This window comes from Lytechinus variegatus, chromosome 3, assembly GCF_018143015.1.
Source record: "Lytechinus variegatus isolate NC3 chromosome 3, Lvar_3.0, whole genome shotgun sequence".
Classification (NCBI taxonomy): Eukaryota; Metazoa; Echinodermata; class Echinoidea; order Temnopleuroida; family Toxopneustidae; genus Lytechinus; species Lytechinus variegatus.
This window is the reverse complement of record NC_054742.1, coordinates 27161295-27186727: the sequence shown is the minus strand read 5'-3', so window position 1 is coordinate 27186727 and position 25433 is coordinate 27161295. Positions and strand designations below refer to the sequence as shown.

Genomic DNA, 25433 nt, shown 5'->3' with positions numbered 1-25433 from the left:
GTCTGGGAAATTTGACAAGCAAAAAAAAAAAAAAGGCTATTACCTGAAATTTAAGGTCATTACGACGAAAATATATTTGACAAGCAAAAAGGCATCTCGTCCCAAAACGCACGTTTTATTCCCATTTTTTGTAGTTATATATTTCTTAGCATCACCAAAGACCAAAAATAGTAGGGGGACATTTTATATTGTGCCCCCTACTATTTTTAGTAGGGGGACACGTCCCCCTGTCCCCTCTGGGATTTCCGCCCATGGTGGCGTACTGTGGGTCAAGGCATGGGGGGCACCAGCAAAAAATTTGGGTCACTTATATAGTGAGCGTGCGAAGCGCGCTCAGTTGCCAGGTATACTGACCTAATAGAGACATAAGTACAATGTCATTGAACGGATGGTCAAATAATGCGAGCGCGAAGCGCGAGCTGAAATTTGTTTATTTTAAGACCTAAAAAGGGACATTATAATCAAATTTTTGTAATCATGATGCGTATATCTGTCTCGCTAAACAATGCGAACGCAAAGCTCGAGCTGAAATTTTTGTATATATTGACCCCAACAGGGAGATTTTAAGGACTATATTTTAGGAAACTATTAAGAGTATACATATATGACCATGGTCATCTAATGCGAGTGCCAAGCGCATGCTGATTTTGTTAGAATTACATCTAAACACACGAAGCACTTTTTTGTATTCATTAATTGTAATCATGATTATCATACGCATCTCACTAATCAAATATTGCGAGCGCGAAGCGCAAGCTGAAAATTTAGATAATTCAGACCTGAAGTGGGGCATTCTAAGGCTTGCTTGTAGGAATTCACTAAGACCATTCGTAATTCACTAACTAAATGATGCGAGCGTGAAGCGCGAGCCGAAAAATTTTGATATGATCAGAAAAAGGGACATTTCAAGGACTGGTTTTAGGAAATCATGGAGAGCGGACCAATCCACTAATGCGAACGTATTAAATGTTTTACATTAAGACCTTAACATGGGGCATTCACTTTAAGTAGTCATGAAAAAGAAGCATATATCACTATATAAAACAATAATAACTCGAAGTGCGACTGTGCGAGGAATTATTTTTGGTGTATATACTGACTTGAAAAATGAAGACATAGGCACTGAGCAAATAATGTTTCATAAAGTTATGATGAAAATGTTTCTTATGTATGTAACATTACACGATTATAATATAATATAACATTATGATGAATAATATTTTGTTTTCCTTTCCTACTACGTTTCTCTTCCTTCTCCCTCTTTTTCTCCTTTTCCCTGTTTTTTTTTGTTAGCCGATTGGGGGGCACTAGCCCCCATGCCCCCACTGTGTGTAATTTCTATACCAATATTTTTGCCTTTTTATATATCTCAAATCAATTGGGGGTAAGCTGGCGCACTTAATTGCACCCTCTCGCTGAGGCAGACTGAGGAGTTCTGACCCCCCGGGGCAGTCAAATGTACTGCTGGACACATATTCGTGGCTAAACTATTTCAAAATACCCTTTAAACGAGTGTTGATTTTTTTGTGCAAAATATAACCCCCTAAACAATTTTTCACGGGCTTTATTCATTTTGACCCCTAAACACGTTGTCGCTAGAATATGACCCCTGGGAAAAAGCTTGGGGAAAAAAACATACACGCGTTTGGCTAGTCTTAAAAAAAAGCTTTGGAAAAAACGTACTTATATACGATTGACCATTCTTTCAAAACCATCCCCCTTTTATAATTTTGAAAATCGGTGTTTTTGATACCCTTATCTAGTGGACGTGCTCGGCCCGCGTCCAAAACTGAAAAAAACAACACCCCTTTATAAACTCGCTGTTTGTTTGTTAATTTTTTTTTTTTTTGGGGGGGGTACGTCACCCGGGGGTCACGCATGTAGAGCAATATATTTGACTGCCCCCCCCCCCTCCCCGAGGTTCTGACACCTTCCCAAGATATGCACACCCACCATACTAATACAAACAATAACAACAACAACACAATGTGCCATTGTAAACAATCTCGCGGTCGCTCTGGATCCGCAATTAATAGAATTCCCTGAAAGGGGATTCCCCTTTTTCTTGATCACGTAGACCGTACCGGTGAATAGAATCGCACCGAGCCGCCCCGGCCCCGAGCCAAACCCAATCCGGACGTGACGAGGAAAAAACCTGTCGTCGAATGCCAAGTATGACTATGAGTGATACTGTTCCGTTGAGTATCCTGCCTCCATTGGCTGACTGTTATTACTGTTATTGCTTTTGGTAAGTCTTAACAGAATACTTGATTAACGCTTTAATACTAATAGTCATGATAGTAATAGGACTTCCCCGATCATGACCCTTCGCCCACTCACGCTAGTGGTAGTTCGAGGTTAGTATTGTATTGTGTTGACCCTGCCTTCTGCAGCAAGCGCAAGTTCTCTTTCCCCTCGGACTTCGGCTCGGAGCTCGGCCGGCCGCCGGCGCGCTAGGGAGCTGAGGCACCAAGGTACACTCAACGAATACAGCCAGCATGATGCGCATACTTAAATCTTTGATTATCCACAACGTATATGAATATGAAACCAGAAATGATGATTAATCAGTGTTAGAGGTCATTAATAAGCTTAGCCAAGGTCTTGTGGTGTTGCAGAAAACTTGCAATCAATCGCAATAACAGAACGTTGCGCATTTCATTGCCAGCGACATTGGCTGACAGCCGTCTGTTTCAAGGAGTTTTTTAACATTTTAAATTTTTTAAAATTTCTCCTCATACACAGATGGCTAGCAATTGTGCAGCCACCATTAGGAGGTTTAATAACAAAGCAAAATCCCTCCAATGGGACGCGTCAATTTTTTTCTTCATTTCATAAAAATGTATAAAAAGAATGACCAAAATAAAGATTATTATTCTGTTTTAGCCTAAAATGCACCAAAGATACAATATACTGAGTGCCCCCGCCCCCTGAATTGTCCCAGTCGTTGAAAACTCTTTGGGAGAAGGAATGCCCGCTGAGGTTAATTGTATATTGTTGCTTGAAGATGTTTGCCAAGTGACATCTAGTTTTGCAGTCTTGGTGCATTGTGAATAACTTGGCAAAACCCATCTCCCTGCTTGTATCATGTCATCCCATTTTCATATATACATGTATGAGTGTATGTAACTTCAGATGTTGGAGTCTCTCTTCATAATGGTTGTTGGCTAAGATAGGCAGTAATATAGTGGCACATCTCTGGACTCTTTCAAGTTTGTCAATAAAAAATGTCCATAAAAAATCTAGGATGCCAGGCACTGTTCCCATACACAAGATGAAGTCTGACAAGTGTCTTGTAAAGGATAGGTATCACTTCGCTTAAATATGAGGACTGTTCTACAATGCCAAGCACCTGTGAAATGTTAATTCCAGATCAACAAGAATACCAAGGTCCCTTTGGTGAATGATGTTGATTTGCTTAAAATTGATCACTTGTAAATTTGCATCTGATATGTGCAATTGATTGAAAATATTTTCTTGCAGCACCACATTAGTGTACAGTGGTCACTCTAAGCACTATCCCAATTCAATTCTGTTTGGTACCACCATCACAACCAATGATGACTTTGAGTCATATACAACATGAGTGCCATGGCTGAGTGGTCTCAGGTGCCTGGCTATACCATGAAAGTCTGGGTTTCAATTCCTGGCACGTCCCTTGACCAACGAATGTTAGGCCTTTGCTGTTTTATCTTGCTTCAAATAAATGAAAAGATAATGTAGGTCTATGTAAGTTAATGCTGTGAACCTCGAATATGTCTATCTTATAAAGTATGACATCATGGTATCGGAAAGTTGGGGTTCTGGGGTGCTGAAGGTCCCCCAAGATTTGTTTTGGTGTGCTGTGTGTGTTAAAGTCCCCCACGTCTGTACACACACGATTCTAATGAAAGAAGCTATGCAGCGACTACAAACTTTACACATGCAATACATAGAAAGATATTCATTTAAAAAATCTTACTCAAAATTGTGGAAAAATTAATGATTTGGGGTATTTCATGTGACGGCCTCAAAATACAGACTTTCTCATTAAAATCGATCCCCGAATCATGTGTAAAGTGGATTGGTGTGCAGACATAGGGAACCATTTTTTTTTCAATCTGCTAAACGACTGGCTGAGGTTTTTTCCTATAAAAAAAATTTCTTTCACACATTTATGAGATCTTTGGCACACTTATAGTAGTATAGGGAGCATTATCAAGTGAAAATTTGCGTGGAATAAAATAAATTCATGTTTAAATGTTAATTTTAATAGGTGAACAGACATAGGTCCCCCCTTTCATTTCATACACATATAGGCCTAGGCATGCCAAGCACCCCTGGATTGCCTGGAAATCAAGTTGGTACGTATGCTGAAATGTATAAATTTGACCAAAATGAACTTCAATTTTGAGAAAATTTTTGTTTTCATTTTTCGCTGGTCAAATTCTTTCTATCCAGAATCACATTTACTGAAAACACTTTTTTTTGGGGGGGGGACTTGTCAAATTTTTTACCACTTCTTCAAAAATCAATCCCAAGTCGCAGTATCACATTATGAACAAGTAACAGGTATCTGCTGATTGGGCTACCTTTTTTTTTTTTAGATATGTGTGATAAATAAGCCACCCAATCCCATTTGAAAGACCCCCCCCCCTTTCTCGATAAGCTTACATGCAAAGAGGGAGCATTGAGATGGCGGCTGTGACCGCCTTGCACATTTGATCAAGCTTGCTTGCTATACTCGGTTGTCTGCACAGCAACACAGCTCTGCAGATCTGGTTGCGCCACACTTGCCATATGCACCAATGTTGGAATATAAGAGTATCAACCAGTACCAGTCACAATTCTTTGACTACCTCTTTACCTGTTTCAACCAAAGTACAATAGATTCAGTGGACCAAATCTATTATTCTCTGGTTGAAAACTTGAAACAGGTACTGGTAGTGTTAGAGAGCTCACTTCATGAATTCAGGGCTATTTTCCTGGCTAGCTATGAAATCACCCCCAACCCCAACTCCTCCTCCCCCCCCCAAAAAAAGAGAAGAAATTAAATAAATGCATATTTTTATTTTATTTTATTTATCTTTCCAAACAGTGAGGAGAATATATGGAAGCTGTGTGAAAGTGTGAAGAAGAATTTCCCTGACGAATTGAGCAGGACGTATGCAATCTTCATCTCAAACAAGGAAAGGAAGGTGAGTAGAAGTAATCATCTAGAATGGGGCACTCTCAAAGAATGTCTCTTGAAAAGACTGTCTCCTAGAGATACATGTAGCAAGTGTTAAAAATGCCCTTCCTCGATGGGGATATAGTGTATATTTGATAGAAAAGGAGGGTACTGAAAGGAGGGTGGGGGGGGGGATGGGTGCCAATAACACCTTCCTGGTCAAACTTTGTTGTCTTTTCATGTATCAGAAGCCCATTATATGTCGATCTCTTTTGAAATGAAAAGTGTTCAAACAGGATATCATCTTATCGTGATATAAATACTATTAAATACTGATGATGATATTTGAATTCTGTGTCCATTGTCAAATAGGCTTTAGAACAGTGCTTCTCAACCTTTTTTTTTACTCGACCACTTTGACTCTCAGATTTTTTTGGACGCCCACCTAACAATTTGTTTTTTAAAAGGGATATGACTACTTGTCTCGACAATTATAAAGAGCATATTAGTGCATAACTTTATGATTTTCTGGTGCGTAATGACCCCAAAAAATTATGGGGCTTGATATGGCGTATCACGTACAATTGATAAAATGTGAGCAAGCATGGCGAGCAAGCAAAAATTTTGACATTTTTATTACAAAAATTCAAGTTTGTGATAGATTTTGACACAATATTAAAAAAATAATATCATATGTCACCCTTATCCCTTTTCTATTCTTTTCTTTACTTTTCTCTTTTTTTCTTAGTCATTAAATATCTGGGGCCAAGAGCCCCCACACCCTTCTGTACACAAGTATTCTACTGTGAAGTAAATGCAGCCGTTTTCCTCTCAAACACTATTTTGGCTTTCCTGCACTCTTCGGGTGTTTTATCTTCAGGTGTCTTTGAAGCTCTGACGGTATAAGCGCCTTATTTGACAATAACTTCAGCACATTCGACACACACATTGCTTTTGGTTTTGCATCACTTTGCAGTTATGATAAATCCAAATTTTAATGTATTCATGGTCATATTTTCTTACAATTACCTTCTGAGACTTCAACGGTACATTTGTTTCCTCCCTCACCCTTTCGCTTCAAATAAACACGGTCCATTTTGATGAAAGTATGTTTCGTGAAATTTGAACATAAAGCTCTTAAGCACATTCGAAGCAATCATTTTCAGAAAAAAATATATTTGCAAAGGTCCAGTGTATGGGCGATAATTAAATTTGCATGCACATGAGGCCTGATGTTCACATCAAAGTTAGATCGAAACCATCTTACAATGTGTATGTATATCACATCATGCTACCTATTGGAGTGCCTTTAGCTTTGTTTGACCCATGGGACCGATAAAACATACCATTTTCAGACATTAAATAGAACATATTAAATATACTATTTTCCCCCTATTTTTTGTTCTTCTCTGGAGCTTCTCGCAGCCCACCAGTTGACAAGCGCTGAGAAGATGAGATTGCAGAAGATATATTTAGATAAATTTTGGTTAATCTTGAAGAAGAATTGAGAGGTCATTTCCAAACTTTGGAAAATCTTGAATTGTTCTATGCGATGCCCTAAAAGGAGAGAAGAAATACTGAGATGATTGCCTTAAAGATATCAGTTCTGACAAATGAGAAGTAGCAAAACCATATCTATGCATTTGAAGAATTAAAATTAGTTTTTAATCTGGTAAGGGCCTGGTGGTCCGCCAGATCTGCAGATAATACAATTAACACCGACATCTATTTTGAATGGAGGTACTCCATTCCTGGATTGGGTTACGAACACAAACTCATTGATCATTTCAATAAGATATTGTTGGCAATTGGGGGAAGTAAACTTTGATGATTAATTTTAATATTTAGACATTCACAGTTTGTTTTTGGTATTATTTTTTCAGGTCCCTCTTTGGATGCAGAAAGCAAGTGGTCCAGGAGAACTCCCTGTAGTTTGGGTTAGTAAAGTCATGTTTGTTAATCATATCATGAAATATTTTGGCAATTCCATATGAGAAAACATATATGACTTCATATAACAAATTTGTTATGTGAAAATGACTCCATTTTCAGGTAATTTTGTTACCAGGGTTTTGTCAATCATAATATTATGAACATATTAAGTAAATAAATGGAACATATAAATCAGTTGATAGAAGAGGCATATTTTACTATGAAATGGGTAAAAAGGGGAAAGCCTTGTCCTGGTGCGAATGTTTGTAAGAGAATTACAATACCCAGATGTTTCAATTCTGGATTTTGTCATTAGGTAGCCATAAGTTATAGGATGATTACAATCACTTTCAAGTGAAGACATAATCAAACATTACACAGGATTTCATGTTGTTTTTTCTTTTTGTTTATATCAGGGCATTCAAATGACCAGTAAATTAATAGAACTAAAATTTTAATTTTAGTTTTTAGACTTTATGATAACTTTGAAGGGATAATTCCTGAGCTTTATTTATTAGTGATCCCTTTGTATTATTATGGATAATTTTGATTTTGTAAATAATCAAGATTATTTGTGAAAAGAAAAAAAATCATTGTTTTATTTGTAAATACTCTAAAGTATGTAATTGGTAAATAGTATTGTTGCATTTGTGAGTACATATAATCTTGTTATTTGTGAATGATTTTTTTTTTTGTTTAAAAAATGATCTCATTCTATTTTAGGATTACCACGTGATCCTCATTCACATGGATGCATCATGTGGAAGTCAAGTTTATGATATGGATACTGTGTTACCATTCCCTATTGACTTTGAGGAGTATGTGACTGTGGCAGTCCGTAGCAATGATGTTCTTAGGCAGGAATTTTTCAGGTACCTCTTTCACATTTTAATAACCAGACTCAATAGTGCATATGCTTCAGAGAAGTGTACAGCATTAGGAAAACAAGAAATGATAATACAAAGTACTGTGACTTTATCTAGGAAGAACTGCGATTGAATGCTATGTTAATAAATTCAGCAGAAGCTTCAAATATTTGATTGAAATAAAAAAATATATTTCATTGTTTAAGGTGCATCATCCATATTAAATTGACACTCTATTTATGGACTGTGATAACATGTGACCCTCAATGGAAAAACTTGCTCATTTGCGTAAAGGTATTGGAGATTGTATTGAATCGCATGATGTGCTTTGATCCAATCAATCGGTTTTCCATAATTAATATAGTGTTATATTGTCTTTATTTTTATTTATTTATTTTCCACTCGTGGGCTGGATGACCCTCTTCAGCCACAGGCTGTTCTTCTGAGGGGTCCAGTGTACACGTTTAAAAAATACAAACATACAATTTACAAACAAATACATATATAAAAGAAAACATAAATCAATCCTATACAAAATAACTTACGACTACAATTTTTGTCCCCACCTTTAAAAATGGGTGTTACCCTGGTAAGCTTCCACTGGCGTGGAATTTAACCTGTATTCAGTGAAATGTTCAAAATATATGTTAAAGGAGCTGTAATTTCTTTAGCAATACATGAAATACATTTTACTGTTATTGTGTCAGGGCCAGTCGCTTTATCACCTGACATCGACTTGATGATCTTCATAACACTTGACACAGTAACAGTTTCAAACAAAACCGTGACTCGGTTTTCCTAAAATCCGAGAGAGTACATGGATTAGGATTAGTGATTTCACTCTGAATTGTGATACCTATATCAATAAAAAAGTCATTGAAGGCATTTGCCAGAGATTCTTTTTCAAGTCTTTCTTCATTTATCAAGATGCCTGAAATAGGAGATCTATTTTTCTTGTTGGGAGTAAAGTATTTTAGAGAGTTCCAAATTCCCTTAGAATTATTTTGATCAATGTTTTTGGTTAGAAAATTACGCTTTGCTAATCGGATGAGGGATGTGACCTCATTATGCTCTCGTTTGTACGAGATCCAATCTGCTTCAGCGCCCGTTTTTCTGGCTTTGGCCTTTAAGCGATCTCTACTACGTCTCCGGTTGATAATTTCTTTATTCATCCAGGGGATTCTTTTTGTTTGATTCTCTTTTTGCGTATGGGGGCATGCTGATTAATGACTCTTAGTAACAAAGAGCTAAATTTATCGTAGGATTCTTGTGGGCATTCACTCTGATAGACAGGATCCCAGCATATCTGGGTGTATCACAAGTAAACAGTTCTTCAGAAAAATCCTTCAAATGACGATTTACTTTGTATCTGTGTGTTTCTTGAGGGTCAAGAAAATTTTACTAATTACACAGAAAGTCATATAGTGATCCGAAAGTGAAATATAAATAACTCCACTTTGAGTGCATTTATCTATATTGTTGGTAAAAATAAGATTGTTGGTAAAAGATCGACTTTGATAGTGTACTACACTGTTATTATGTTGACTTACCAGATATTGATATCACAATTCCCAATCCAGTGTTTTTTATTTTTTATTTGGTAATATTCTATCCTTTGGCTCGTAACACAAAGTTTAGCGATTAATCGCTGAAAGCAATGGCTTATCAAGATCATTCTTGCATGCGCATCTCACTTTTAGTAGGCTGAGTAGGAACCAATCAGAATTGTTCTTACAAATTTATGATCAATTGCTAACCTTTGTTTTTTTTTATATAGATTCTTCAGGGTAGTTCCTGCCCAGGAATTCCTAGATATGTTTGCATCAGATCGATCACATATGAAGAAAGAGAATGGAGAATGGAGGACACCCCCTCCCTCTCATCCTTGCATAGTGGCAAAAGATGGTAAGAGCCTGTGTGGAATCGGGGAGGAGAGTCACTTCTATTGAAGAGCAGACAGCATCTGCGAGAATCATCCTTGAAAAAGAACCCTAAACAAGGAATCCCAGGCAGGCCTTTAGGGCACCTTAAACCTAGAATTTGTCAAGTTGTCCGAGATTTGCGATCTGTACGCTATATACAGGGATTTCATTTATTATTTGGACATACCCTAAACCCGGTTGTTCAGTCTCCTTTTTGTTTTACAAGCATTATCCACTGTGTTTATAGTATTGGGGATGTGGGTTTTAGGTCTGAGATGGGGTTTGGGATTCTATTTTTAATTTGACTTTTTATTGTACTTTTTATTGAGATGCCATGTTCAGATTTTTTTTCAGGGGTCTTGTAACCATACGTCCTACAGCTGGTGCAAAGCACTTACCTTTTCCACGTTTTAGATTTTTTTTTCTCTTTTTTTTCATTTTGACAATGGTTGTGTTCTGTGCCTATCCCTGAAAAAATACACCCTTTTCCATGTTTTTTTTTTATATTCTTTTGGATGATGTCCACTTTTCAATAGAAGTGACCCCACTGCGGCTAAAAGTAAATCTATCATTTCCTTTTATCTCTTTTTTTTGTCTTGAGTACATTTCTTTAAAACAAATAGTTATCTCTTCAAAAGAGAAATACTTGGTAACAAAGTTTATTTCAAGGTAAATGAGAACAAGGAGCTTTATTTATCATTGTTGGATCTACTGAACAAAATGATTTAATTTAATTTAATTTACAATTTGAAGTGCATCTGATTATGACTATTATAGTGTGTAACCCAAAGTGATATGGTCACAATATAAAAGTAATTGGAAAAGAGGTGATAGAATGGAGACAAATCATTTACAAATACTTTTTATTATTAACTATCCAATGTAAGAATAAATGTTTCATCTTGTCTGAAAGTTTAACTTAAACTATACAAAAGATATGGACATGTCAGATTTAAATTTATCTTTCCTCTTTCCTTATTAAACTTCTCTCCTTTCCTCTTTTCCCTTTCTCTTCTTACTCTTTTGTCTCTCTATATCACTGTGTGCAGGTACAACAATGAATCTAGATAGTTTCATCAACATGGAGAAAGGGACAGGTCATGGAGAGGTCATGACCTTGAATGAGTTCACAGCAAAGTTCAAGGACTCCAATAGCTGAAATCATGCCTGAAATCTGTATTCTATTAAAAACTTTGCAATTTTGACATTGATTTTTAACGAGATGACAGGCTTTTGGTTCTGTCGAGGTGGTTTCATGAAGTTTTTTATGAATGATCTACATTACCATTGGCATGAACGGTCTTATTATGAGATGACTGGAAGTGTAAGAGGACAACTTACCCTTGAAACGATTCCAGCATTCCTGGAACACATCTCCCCTGGAGGAGAGCTTTTCAGAAGGCAAGTCACCCTAAAGTACCCCGCCCTCAAATGACGACTCTTTCAAGACACCTTCGTAGGGCTCTTATTCTGGAAATTATGTGAAAAGCAATATGCTTTTCAGCCTACCACTACATAGTCTTTCATATGTAATACAATTTTAATGGACTGCTAGGAAAGTCTTTAAATTGTGCCAGAGGCATTCTCTATGTTGTATTTGTATAAGCTTGTAATAGCTTGAAAATCGATTGTATGAAACTTCATACAGCAATGTCAATGAATAGATTCTGTATATTGATGTTTACAAAAACACTGTATTTATTGAATCCATGACTTTTTTTGCTAGAAAATTAATTGCTAGGTCTAATTTGGATGGTTCATATCAATGTAGATTTGAGATTGTAATGACAATGAGGTTTGGCATATAAAACCAACATCATGCCATCCATTTATTTTAGCAAATACACTTTCAAGGAATACAGCTTTGCTTCAGAAAGATAGCTGCATCCAGGTTGCCTCAAAAGTGTGTTTGCCCATCACTTCCACCAATGATTATGATTTACTTATTTCTGAATAGAGTTGAGTTGTAAAAGATATGAAGAAAAGAGATATTCTCTAACAGTCACAATAACTTAATACACAAGGGTAGGTTACCTCTTCATACACCTATCTGGTAATTCTAATCAATGGAGATTTGATTAATGATGTCACATGTTTTTATTTTTTATCATCTGGGATTTAATTTGATATACCTTCACAACCCATTTTAGGGGACATGTTCATGTCAAAATGACTTCTACGACACATTTAACCAGTTGAGAAAATAGACTTACCTTTCCTCTGATTTTTCAATGTTCTACGCATATTTAAGTAGAGACACAAAATACAAACAGGAATCTATTTAATGACTAATTTATTCTTTCATTTCTGTAATCCCAATGATTCATGTTCATGTACTCAAGCCATGATTGTGCGGGTAGAATAATACATTTTGCACATTCTAACTTTGACAAAGAAATAGAATTATGATGGAATAAAAATGGGAAAACCATACTATCTTCTTCAACACTCATCTTTGTGTGTATAGGGTAAATACTTGATCTTATGTGTGGTGTTTGTATTAAATAAAAATTCAAACATCAGTTAGATATGTTGTTCCTAATTGGATGAAATTAATGAACAGAAAAGGTGATTCACACCACATTTCTACAATGCTATTAAGATTTTTAAAAATGCATTTACCTGTAACTTTTCACCAAGAAAGAGTGGGGATGTCACTTCACACAAACAGTGAATTAATGTTGAAATAAATGTGATGTATACTGTATGGAAAAAATACATGAAATGTATAGAGAATGAGCGAAATTAATGAATTAAATTCTAAGTGACTTACATTCTTACCGTAATACTGTCTTCTTATACATGCATACTTTGGTTTAGAGTCCATTATATGTGCTGTGCACTACCTGGTTGTATTCATAATATTCATTTGCAATTTCTTATTAGAGGGTGAATATTCACAAAATATTACAAATTGATATCACGAGCAATAAATTGGAAGAAGTTACAAGTACTAGGACTAGTATTTTCTCACAAAACTAAAAAGATAATGAACTTAATACGTTCTTAAATGTGGGGGATTTTATTTGGCAGAGGGGAATTTTATACCATCATACCATATTGTATTTCAACCATCTAGTCATATCACAACATAGCATAAATAATTCAAACTGATATACTATTGATTTCTATATCTTCAATGAAATACAATTAATTATAAACATGGATCAGTATTGTTTTATTCATATAAATCTATATATTTTTTTTTACAGATCTAGTCGATTCAAATTCATATAATGAGGGTAGCGAGTATACAATTTCAGTAAGGTTGGTTGATCATTTTTGCCAAGTGACAACTTCTGTTATGTAATTTCTGTACTTTTATTGATTTCAATAGATACTAGTGAACCTCAATAACCACTATTCAGGGAATTTCCAATAAATTTGTCATCATTGTAAATCTCCCAGTATTTCAAAATGTCTTATAACCATTGTACAAATTGTGACCAAAATTAATGATCCCTAGTATTTCACAACTCCCAAATAAATTAATGTTATTACAATTTTGCTGTGACAGTTACCTTGATAATTCCAATGAACTGTTATTGGTAAGACTTGGATTGCTTATAAGTTGTCCTTTTGCACTGGTATTAAAAGCATTACTCATTTTCCATTCAATTCATTGTAAAGACTTATCTGCTTTATATGGGAAAACTTGGGGTTTATTACCTCTGTTTAAAAAAAAAATAATCAATTTGACGATATCTTAGAGCAGCAATTTGTAAATCACTTTTAAGAAAAAAAAACTAAAACTCTATTTCAAACAAATGCAGTTATGTTTGACATTACAGAGAAAAAAAAACCTGACAAGATGTAGCCCCATGTTCTTGAACTGTATTAAGTACTTTCATTGGGAGCTAGGGATATTTCACAAAGAGTTATGTACAACTTAAAAATCACAAATTGATTAATTTGTGTGGTATACAACACAGCACCTCACTGGTCAGATTGCACTTCATAATCATCAGATTGTGCTTGGTGACCATAAGATTATTACTGCGTAATCACCAATGAGATTTAGTGTTAAATACCATGTTGGAGTTGGTACTCAAGCATGACTTTAATAGTGAAATGGCCCACTAGTTTCTAACGACCTACACAAAAGACCTCATAAGTTTATGACACATCCTCTAAGAGATATTTCAAACTGATGGCGACTAGTGGTTCCAGAGAGGACTTACATTTTCCTTCTACTACACATCTTGAGATTTTCTTATGTGATAAACGCCCACAAGTGATATAAATGATTCAGCTTTCCAAATGAATTAAAAGTTACAATGGCACTGGATTTAAGCAAATTAGGACAGTTACAAAGTATTCTTTTCCTATCATTAATGGTTTCACACACAAAAAAAATCATTTTGAAAATCCATGAATGTCTAATTTGGGGAAGGTTCATGAAATGACTTGTTGGATTTTTTCTCCCACAAAGTCTGTCATTTGACAGTTACCATAGTAACAGTCAAACACCTATACTTTTCAGCTAATCATGACTAATTTTCACATCTGACAACTTGTGTCAACTGATAAACATTGATTAAATGCTCCACAGAAGGCCAAGAATTGGGGAAATAAAAATAGAGAATGCTCCATAAATGAGGACTTTTCAACAAGTTAAAGAGAGATTTTGACGAGAAAAAAAAACAAATTTGAAGGAAAAGAGGTTATCAAATTTAAAAATTTATCTTATCCATAAATCAGGACTTTCTCTGGTAAAGTAAGGGTAATTGACAGACTCTGAAATGATAAGCAATGGCTATGCATTCTATGTGTTTACCAAGACCTATTTTAAAAAATATTAACTAAAAATAATCAAAAGATAATAACTATTGCACTCTATATTTCATCTTGGTGGTGGTGATATTTTCTACAATTGACAGAGTTTAACAATCAATCCATGAGCCACAAGCCCCACTTATAAAACAAAATCACAATACATCTAGTTGAGTGAGCATATTTCACTTAATTCCCAGTGTCTATGGGACATTGCAATACCATTATTCTTCAACAGACCTTCAAATAATATAATTCAAAAGTGCAATGCAGGAAACGGAGACTAGCTAACATATTTGCTTCTAGTCATCATAATGTTGAATCTCTTTGCAGATGTAAAGAAGATTACAAAATTTGGAATGAAATCTTCCTGATATACATGTATATATTATTTTATAAAAGATCAAGCAAAAACATCTTTTAATTCTTTACATAATCAATAATTCAGACAGACATAATAAGCCTATATGACAGCATGCACATATGTTACATGAATTATGTTAATGAAATCATAATGATCAAACCAAACAATTCCAAAATATAAATATACACTTCCATTTTTCCCTCGGTGATAACCTGTCATATCCTACATTTTATAAACTTTTATTGAGTACTGTAACTAACTAAACATGAATATTTACAAACTTGTATCTCCTGTGAATATGATATAAATGATAAAGCCATTAACAAGATCAGTTCACAAAATCAAAGTAAATGGATTTGTAAATAATTGGGGATAAGGTAGAATGGAAAAAATACAACTTCATTATATACAGTAAGCAAATTATACAGAACATAAGTTATACTTTTATATGAAGATATGGCAGTGAATTTGTTTTAAAAAAACACTAGGTAATTAAGGATTTCAAAGAGTTTGCTCAGGGTCCAGTTATGATTTTTTTCTAAAAATTAAAAAAAATTAAAATTATGTAATATCTTAGCTTTAGAAAGAGGATTTATAAGAGATGTAAATGAAATGAAGTAAAATCAATAAAAAATCATGAACCCTATTCTAAAAATAATAAGAATGGATATCCACAGGATTAGTAAATAAATATAAACCCATTTCAGTCTCTGATACAGCTGTCAAAGTCAGATATACACAAAATAGTGCAAGATGGTTCTTTTCATGATACTTCAACATCACTTCCCATCGGTGATTTATATAGCTGGCATCATACAGAGCACCTGTAACAAGAGATTCTTCTGCTTCCTAGAGTTACAAGAGCCCTAACTATCAGACTTCCTTGTGCATCCTAGTCTCAATGTCTACTCGACAGATAGGACAGCGTTTGTTGGTAACCAGCCATTGATCCACGCATTCCTCATGGAAAAGATGCATACAAGGAAGCCGTCTATTCAATAGATAAAGAGGAAATTCTTTGTAGTTAATTCATTAAATACAGACAAATTACATTTTTTTGAAGTTAAATATTAAGGGGGAAGTTTCACAGGCTTTTTTTCCCTCTTATATTCAGTCAAAATTTACTCGTATTGAACCTACTGGTAAATTACATGGTATATTTTATATAAGGCACCCCTCCCATGTCTTTTTCTCTTTTCACTTTATATATTATAAAAAGTGAGAAAGTGAGACCATAACACGAGAGAAAAAAGCAAGTATTCACAATAAAATTTTAAAACATTTCTGGTAGATTTCAAAGAATTGCAGGAAAATTGACGATTGTTTTTAAAGTTTAGGGTGAATGTGATTGAGGGGGAAGAAAGCATTTGCAGTCCTCCCATCAAAGCCCCCCCCCCCCTCCCCCACAACAAAAACAAAATTATAAAGTGATGAACTAACCTGACTTCTTCTTCATCTTCAAAGAACGATAAACATATGGTACATTTCTCCATATCATCATCTGAGATCTTTGCTGCTCCCTCCACTTCACCCGTTTCCTGACTACTGTCACTCTCCTTAGGATGACGGGCCTGCACAAAACAATGAGACATTATTCACAAGATCCATTCACTAATGTGGTGTACACCTGTCAAGTCCTGGTCATGTTGAAGATTTGCATGGTGGTACAGATAACATAATCCAATCTACACACAGCAAATTATAAAAACATCCTCTATTTTTAGTGATTATGAACACTGCCATTCTTTTGAATCACTCTTGATATTTGACAGGGATTGATATACAGATTTTTTCCTAGTGAGCTCTACTTCGGGGTTTATTTTCAAAAGGAAATTCCTGATGTGAAAGGAAGACAATTATTGTGAGTTTTTGAGTTCTTTTCATCTTATTCAGAAAGAATATTACAGGTAAATAACATGGGCTGCTCTCAGATCCATAAAAAATATAACATCCAACCCCCCAAAAAACAGCTGCCATATTTGGACAGCTGTCATTTTTCTATGGTCCCATATGCACATTTCTTTCAGTAGGTACATTTATTCTCATTCATTTGAAATATATTCCAGATTTGTCATTTTGGTCCATTTCAGGGGTAGATTGGCACAGTGATTGCTGCTTCCATTAATGGGGAAGGGAGTGAAATTTTGATCAATACAATAATTCCCAAACCTGTATCTAATGAGCTGAACTTTAATGCAAAACTAAATATAGTCTATCTTAAATGTATTTGAATCTCACCTTATATTTATGTGGTAAGGTATTTCTCTCTATGATGCTCCTGGAAGCTCCTCTGTTCACCTGGCCAAGGTGTTCCCCTAATTGAACCAACTCCTGAAAAAAAAAAGACTCAAATATTACCTCAAATCACTATACATAACTAATCATACATGTATATAGCATTCACTGACTTTTATTATACACACACTCCCCACGCCTATCAGTATCTTGAAAGTTATCTGTTATGTCATGGTATGTTGTTCAGTCTTATATATATTTTTTTAAATTTATTATTATTTTCAAACTGGAGCAATCTTTCCCTTATAATCAGGTCTGTAAGACATCCCCACACATCGAATTACATTTTTAGAATCACTGCTATTTTTTCTTTAGTTTTTAAATGGATTGTATTATTAAAACAATAGAAAGAAAGAAATTCCAGTAGGCTGAATCTCGGCAAGAATAAGATGAGAAGTTTGCAATAGTAGATCTTACCTCATACATAGGGCTAACCCTCAGAGCCCTCATAACAGAGAGTGGATGAGCTTGGGCATAGAACGGATGACCAGTATGGATAGGGGGAATATCAGGTACAAGCTGTGGGGTAGTCACAAAGATAATATAAAAGGATAAAAATATTATTATTGGTAAATCACATTGCATTCTAATGTAAAAACCAAATTTGCTGTTAACTTTGTGAAAAGGCAGAGCCAATGATGAATAGTTTACACAAACTTCTAAACTGTTTTCAAAATTAAATAATAACAATGACTTTGCTCAAATATAGCAACAGAATTTCATAAAGGTGTGTGTAGTAAAACTATAAACCAAAATGGGAAAATCGTATCGAAAAACGAGCAAAGAATAATCAAATTACAATCTTTCCTATTTTAGAATGAGCGGAAAATATTTGTATGTATATTCTTAATACTGAATCAATTATTTCTGAGCATTTTGAGAAATATTTCTGAATACTACTGTCAAAGAGGGCACCTGTGGTATGCCATCATACTATGAAATACATTCTGTTTCAAGTGAAATATCTAATTTGACATCCCCTAAAAACCAGTGAATTCCATATCCACCCAAATCTGGGCAATTCTGAATTGAATTAAGTTTGACTTAATAATTGATATGAATATCAACCATTTGTTGCAAAAAAAAAATAAATGAAAGGGTGATTGAATCAAGTCACTGGGGTCATTTTTGCCAAAGCTTCTGAAGTCTGGAGCCATATCAAGTGACATTCATTGGATCAAGTTAGCACTTACCAAGTTGGATATAAGGGGAGCAACTGTAGTACCAGACATGTTTGGTGTATGAAGGTGAGGGTGGGGTGCATTGTGATGATAGTGGTGAAGGTGATGATGTAAATGACGATGTTGATGCTGCCTGCCATCTGGGCCCACTCCTGTACCAAGCTCAGTCTCCCTGTTGTACAAAAATGAATAATTCAAAATTGCTTTATCAATAATAACCCTACAGCCTTTTTGTATAATGTAAGTCTTACAATGGTAATTTAAAACTTGATCTTAGATTATGTGGCTTCCATGCATTTCTATTTTTTTTTTCCGGAATTGAAATATTTCCTATTTTATATGAGCTAATTGAGTCACAAAAACACAGCCCAGCTTTAGGCTACTAATTTCTATACCAACTCACGTCAAGGAAATAATAGTAAAGGATCACTGGGGTGTTTAGTGTAAAATGAAAAAACAAGAAATATTTACAATGCATACCTTTGTGAATGAAGAACTGGTTGCCTTGCTGTTGGTGGTGGATGACAAAATGGTCTTGGAAGCTCCCTTGTTGTACCCAACGTTGGCCGTTGCTGATTCATCTGTTCGGGGCGGGGACGAGACTGCTCTGGAGGCAATTGCGACTGCGCAGTTTGGTCAGATTCATTCTGTTGCTGCTGCTGTTGTTGCTGCTGCTGTTGTTGTTGCTGCTGCTGTTGCTGACAATGAACATGTCTTGGCAACACATCTGGAGGAAAGCTTAATTCCGGCATGCGAGGCCTGGTGCGTGGGTATGCTCTGTGTGCCACTTGTTGGACTGGCTGGACCTGTAGACACCTACGTTGTAACTCCACCAAGTACTGCTGTCTCTGTCTAAGCTGCTGGTGGGTAACAGATGCCGATGGGGTCTGTTGAGGTAGCTGGATCTCAGCTACCAGTTGAAGGGGGTGTGGTCTAGGGTGCTGAACATGGCTTGTACCTGGCATGGTACCAGGAATATGAAAGGGTGCTGGCGGAGGAGAAGCAGGACTCGCAACCTGTGAACCGACACTTGGATGTTGCTGATGCTGTGCTTGTTGCTGCTGTTGTTGATTCAGTTGTTGTTGCTGCTGCTGCTGCTGTTGTTGTATAGAGTGTGAAGGATTGTGTGGTATTGGTCTCGCAGGACCAGAGGCATGCTGCTGTCCGAGAGCTGATGATGAAGATGAGGAATTTGATGTTAAGGAAGAGGACGAAGAGGAGTGAGAAGGATGAACATGATGTGGATGGAAGTGGTGATGATGCTGGTGTCCAATCTGTTGGCTTCCATGTACTCTACTGCCGTGTCCTCTCTTGTCACCTGTGAGATAAAGACATGAAGTTAGCAAACCAAAGATCAACCCTAAAATCATTCTAATCACATGCAACAAAAGCTCTTAACAGTTCACTGCCAATACATACAATATTTACACTACCCCAGTTAAAACTAGAAATCATAGTGTCATAACAATATTCAATAAGTCAAGCAATTATCATTAATATTAATTATCTGTACAGGGAGAATTGGTACATTTTCCATGAAATGAATCTGTATGACAGAAAAACAGCTATATAAACTGACTTGATTCAAAGAAAGTGAAATACGATGCCATACCTTACTTTATCTTTTCACTGCTCGTGTTTTGCATTCTTTCCTTGATACCGAGTGCCAAGGGCGGAAATCCCAAGGGCAACAGGGGGGACGTGTCCCCCTACCCAAAATAGCAGGGGGGACACAATATCAAATGTCCCCCCTACTATTTTTGTCTTATATGATGGAAAAGAAATACATCATTCAAAATGGAAATAAAACATGTATTATAGATGAGATGACCTGACATTTTGGGTGATAACCTTTTTTTTTTCTTGCTTGTTAAATTTGACAGCCCCTGGTCCCCCTACCTTTGGGGAGAGATTTCCGCCCATGCTGAGTGCTGCATGTCACCACCACATATACAGTGTCACTGAACCAGGTTCGGTTTTACAAGGACTAGTACAACCAGTAAGCTAAATTTCACTTTCAGTATAGTTACATTTCAAAAGTCAATTTGAAGTAAACATACAGTAGTGTGTCTATGACAGTATTAAGAATAGGCCTACCTCTATTTGGCAAGACAACATGCTGTCTGCCTGGTCCATGAAGAGAGCAGCTAAAGAGTCCTGACCTAGCCTGGAACCTACTACCCCCATCTCTCATCATATGACGACCATCCATATACTGTGATCTCAGCAGTATGGAAGCAGCCGTGGATGATGGAGCCGATACCGCAGGAGGCTGGGAGTCCTGGGCTTGGGACTGGGCTGTCGTCCCCGACGTAGCACCACTGGTGTCCGATCCCCGCTCAAACAGAGGAACATAACCCAGAGCACGCTGGAGGAGGGAGTTGGAGGAAGAGGAAGATGAGGAGCTTGAAGACTGTCTGTGGGTTTCACTTTGATCTTGGCTACTGGATGATACATGAGCCTGTTTGTAGGAAAGAGAAAAACCCATACTTGCCATTCATTGAAATAAAAAAAGGTAATCATTGTTAAAGGGGATATTTACTTATTTTGTGACATTAAGATTTTGACAAAAACAAGAGTAAAAATTTAAAAAATTATAGAATAATAAGGCAGTGTTATCCAGAATACTAGAGATCAATTTGATAATTTCTTCATCAAAGCAATTGAAGATTTGAATGCAGACTAGGAAGAAATATGAATACATTGTTTATAAACAAGTGCTGCACAATGGTGGGCTTGAGCTTTATCCAATAAGCATGCCCCTTTTGTTGCTTCATAAGAGAATGTGCATAGCATTCTTACATTATGGAAAATTTTAATATGGCGCTGCTGGTTTTCTATGACTGAGACTGATTAAAATATAGTCATGATTGATTTCAATCAATCTAAACTATGGAAACCAAATGTTGCCACAATTCATCATCAAGATACCATACAGATAGTGATTAAAAAGTAAATTCAAGTATGCAAATTTGTATTAACATGGTGATGTATGCATGATCATATTTTAGCAGTGCTTTGCTCAGATTATGATGTGGCTTGCATTGCAACAATTGAAGATATAATGTATAATCAATCACAATTTCCGTTAGCTGATATCCTGTCTTTACTGGTCTTTACCATTCCCAATACTCATTCATTTCCCTTAACTATAGCCCTGTTTCAATAGACTGTGCCCTGGCAGAGGGCAGGTAGAAAAAGGGAAATGAAATTCTTCATTGAGGTGATAAAACCACAGGTGGTAGCCTGCATACTCCGTCTTAACACTCACTTGAAATCCTACCCTGGTAGGGTTTCCATGGTAATGAATGCCCCCCCCCTCCTCCAAAAAAAGGTGACAAAAGGAGAACTAAAGGAAGAAAAAGGGGAGCAGTGAAAGAAAGAAAGAAGGGGAGAGGGGGAAAGGAAAGGAGGTAGAGAAAAAGAGAAGGAAAAGAAAGGAACGGAAGATGGGAAAGAAAATGAAAGAAAAAAGAGAATAAAGGGAGAGGAGAAAGAAAGATAAGACAGAGAAAAAAGGAGGGAAAGGGAGAGATGGAAGAAATGGCAAAGGAGAAAAGGAGAGGGAGAGAAAAACAAGTGGAATGCCTCTGGCCATCTCACCTGCATCACGCAGTTCAATATAGCAGCAGTGCTGACTTTGAAAACTACTCTAACTCGCACAAGATGTTCAGTGATACATGGTTACTCTAATGTCCACTTTTTATGAACTAGACCAATAAACTTACAGAGATATGATGGTTATTCAACAAAAGACCCCAACATGGCCAAAGTTCATTGACCTTACATGACCTTTGACCTTGATCATGTGACCTGAAACTCACACAGGATGTTCAGTGATACTTGATTACTCTTATGTCCAAGTTTCATGAATCAGATCCATAAACTTTCAAAGTTATTATGGTAATTCAACAGATACACCCAATTCGGCCAAAGTTCATTGACCTTTGACCTTGGTCATGTGACCTGAAATGCGCACAGGATGTTCAGTGATACTTGATTACTCTAATGTCCAAGTTTAACGAACTAGACCAATAAACTTTCAAAGTTATGATGGTAATTCAACAGATACCCCCAATTCGGCCAAAGTTCATTGACCCTAAATGACCTTTGACCTTAATCATGAGACCTGAAACTTGCACAAAATGTTCAGTGATGCTTGATTACTATTATGTCCAAGTTTCATGAATCAGATCCAAAAACTTTCAAAGTTATGATGGGAATTCAACAGATACCCCCAATTCGGCCAAAGTTCATTGACCCTAAATGACCTTTGACCTTGATCATGTGACCTGGAACTCACACAGGATGTTCAGTGATACTTGATTACTCTTATGTTTAAGTTTCATGAATCAGATCCATAAACTTTCAAAGTTATTATGGTAATTCAACAGATACACCCAATTCGGCCAAAGTTCATTGACCTTTGACCTTGGTCATGTGACCTGAAATGCGCACAGGATTTTCGGTGATATTTTTTTAACCCTATGTCCAAGTTTAATGAACTAGGTCCATATATTTTCTAAGTTATGATGACATTTCAAAAACTTAACCTCAGGTTAAGATTTTGATGTTGATTCCATCAACATGGTCTAAGTTCATTGACCCTAAATGACATTTGACCTTGGTCATGTGACATGAAACTCTAAAAGGATGTTCAGTAATACTTGATTAACCTTATGGCCAAGTTTCATGAACTAGGTCCATATACTTTCTAAGTTATGATGTCATTTAAAAAACTTAACCTCAGGTTAATATTTGATGTTGACGCTGCCGCCGCTGCCGTCGGAAAAGCGGCGCCTATAGTCTCACTCTGCTATGCAGGTGAGACAAAAAGGGAAGAGAGGACAAAAAGTAAAGGGAAAAAAGGAGAAGGGAACAGAAAAGGGGAGTGAAAAGGAAGGGAAGAAGAGAGATGGAAGGTGGGACGATAAGGAAGGGAAGAGAAAATGAGGAAGAAAAAAGAATGAAGGGAAAAGGAGATATGAAATTAAAAAGGGGGAGAAAGGAAGAGAGAAAAGACATGAAAGAGGGGTAAAAAGATAAAGAGAAGTGAGAGAGGAGAGAAAAGAAGTAACATACTTAAGAAAGGGAAAGAAAAAAAGAAGGGAAAAGAAGAGGGGAGAGGAAATGAGGAATAGAGAGGGGAAAAGAGAAAGAAATGGGAGGAGGAGAGCTTTTCAGACAAACTGCACCCCGATAGCGTCTTAACAGAACACACGTCCGGACGTTAGTAGGGTACAGTTGTTTTTCTACCTCGCTTCCACCCTGGTCTGAGCAGGCCAAAATTTGGAAAAATCCTTCCCGACACAGTCCTGCTTTTCTCCAAGTGGGAGCATCTTCTCAGGAAAGGAGGATTTCTTTCGCCCTGCTTTTATCGGTGTAGGGCAGTGAGAAAAGTGTCTGTTAAGACGGAGTACTGGTATATGTGAATTACGATCCAAGGAATGTGTAATGAGGAATAACTACCCATGGTGTAATACATGTAGGTGTAACTTTACCTCCTCTGAAGCATTATGTGTTGTCTCTCCAGTTTCAGGTTGTTCCCAGGATTGTCTGGTGGAAGAGAATGCTGATCTGAGGCATCCAATGCTTTCCTTTGCTTGACCTTGTTGGTTGACCCTGCTACATGACATACCAGGATGCTGGCAGGAAGGCCTATACAACACACAATATATCATTTACTTTCACTATAATCACTACACTTTCAAAAAAGAAAAGGTTGAACACCCAGAATAGGTATTACACAGTAGTGTAGCAGAAGTGCTGTTAACTTTGTGTTATTGATATTAAGTATTAATGATTATTTTTCTTTTTTAATAATGCAACATTGAAACCTTGGCCTGAAACCATTTGTGCTGTATTCAAGAAATATGTGTCCTCAAAATGGCATGTAAATAGCAAAAAGAGGCCTTACCCTTAAAATATTCAAATTAAAGGCCTGAATTTTTAGTCTTTAAGAAAAAAAAACATATAATGAAATTTGTTTAACTAACAAACTAAATTTAAAAGCATAGTTGAAAAAAAAGTAATATAAATTTTCAAATGCATATACCGGTAACAAAATGTATCATAAAGTTTTCCTGCTTATAATGTGTTTTCATTCAATCATTCATCCATCTGTCATTATATGAGCAATGATCCTCCAGTGTTCTATATCAGTCATCCAATCAGGCATTTCCTTCTTGTCCCTCCCTCCCTCTGGACAAAGGCCTATATGGCAACAGGTGAACATAATATAAAATTCATCATACATATGATCACAAATGTTCCTGTTTTCACTCCACCTCCCTCTAGAAAATTGACATGGTCACATAATAAAGAGCAAATAATCATATGTGAAGATTGCTGCCAATAGATTCTCTTTGAACATAACCCTTACAATCGAATCAACTAAAATCAAGTTGTGTTTAATAATCCAGAATTGCAATTATACAACAGTTTAAAGTTAATTTTACTGTGACTGTTCACAGTATGAACAGTCAGTGTCTACACGTTGGTCACGGGTAAACAGCAGGCATTCGTTGCATTATTCCCTTTTTCATTCTCCCTCCCTTCGGACATACAGGATGATAACAGGTAAACAACAGGAAGTTACTAATATTGCACAATGTTGAAATCAACGAGTCAAATGCCAGGGGCTGGTTCTGATTTTACAACACTTTTTCTGACATTTGATATATATAATAGATCTGTAAGAACTTTGCTTAGCTTAGTATTTCTCAACTGTTTTTCAACTATAAAACATGTATATCTTTCGAGATTCTGGAGATTTTGATTGTGTTGTTTTCATGAATGAGGCTGATTGTATACTGCATTATAAAATGAAGATCAAGCAAACTTAAATCCCAATTATTTCTACTGCAGTAAGCTGAAACATTTAAATTCAGATAATTATTAAAATGTTCATTGCAAACTGCACAGTGCAAAATTTGCCATAAATTCTTCAAC

At 36.2% G+C, this 25433-nt stretch overlaps 2 protein-coding genes across 3 annotated transcripts in view; one reads left to right on the top strand and one right to left on the bottom strand.

The window, feature by feature from the left end:
- The first annotated feature begins 2169 nt into the window (after positions 1 to 2169).
- LOC121410658 (protein N-terminal glutamine amidohydrolase-like) lies at positions 2170 to 14503 on the top strand. Its single transcript, XM_041602890.1, has 6 exons — positions 2170 to 2248; positions 5078 to 5177; positions 7033 to 7086; positions 7805 to 7953; positions 9725 to 9852; positions 10919 to 14503. Exons 1-6 carry the CDS (start codon positions 2175 to 2177, stop codon positions 11026 to 11028), a joined length of 615 nt encoding a protein of 204 aa, XP_041458824.1. The 5' UTR covers positions 2170 to 2174; the 3' UTR covers positions 11029 to 14503.
- LOC121410657 (E3 ubiquitin-protein ligase arkadia-C-like) overlaps positions 12146 to 25433 on the bottom strand; it is a 48243-nt gene continuing 34955 nt past the window's right edge. For both annotated transcript variants that reach the window (XM_041602889.1, XM_041602888.1), the window contains exons 7-14: positions 23984 to 24140; positions 20580 to 20943; positions 18963 to 19800; positions 18495 to 18654; positions 17719 to 17820; positions 17245 to 17337; positions 16447 to 16577; positions 12146 to 15997 (exon numbers count right to left, since the gene is read on the bottom strand). In XM_041602889.1, coding sequence (XP_041458823.1) covers positions 15880 to 15997; positions 16447 to 16577; positions 17245 to 17337; positions 17719 to 17820; positions 18495 to 18654; positions 18963 to 19800; positions 20580 to 20943; positions 23984 to 24140 — 1963 coding nt within the window. In that variant the 3' untranslated portion in view covers positions 12146 to 15879. The remainder of the gene's footprint in view (positions 15998 to 16446; positions 16578 to 17244; positions 17338 to 17718; positions 17821 to 18494; positions 18655 to 18962; positions 19801 to 20579; positions 20944 to 23983; positions 24141 to 25433) is intronic.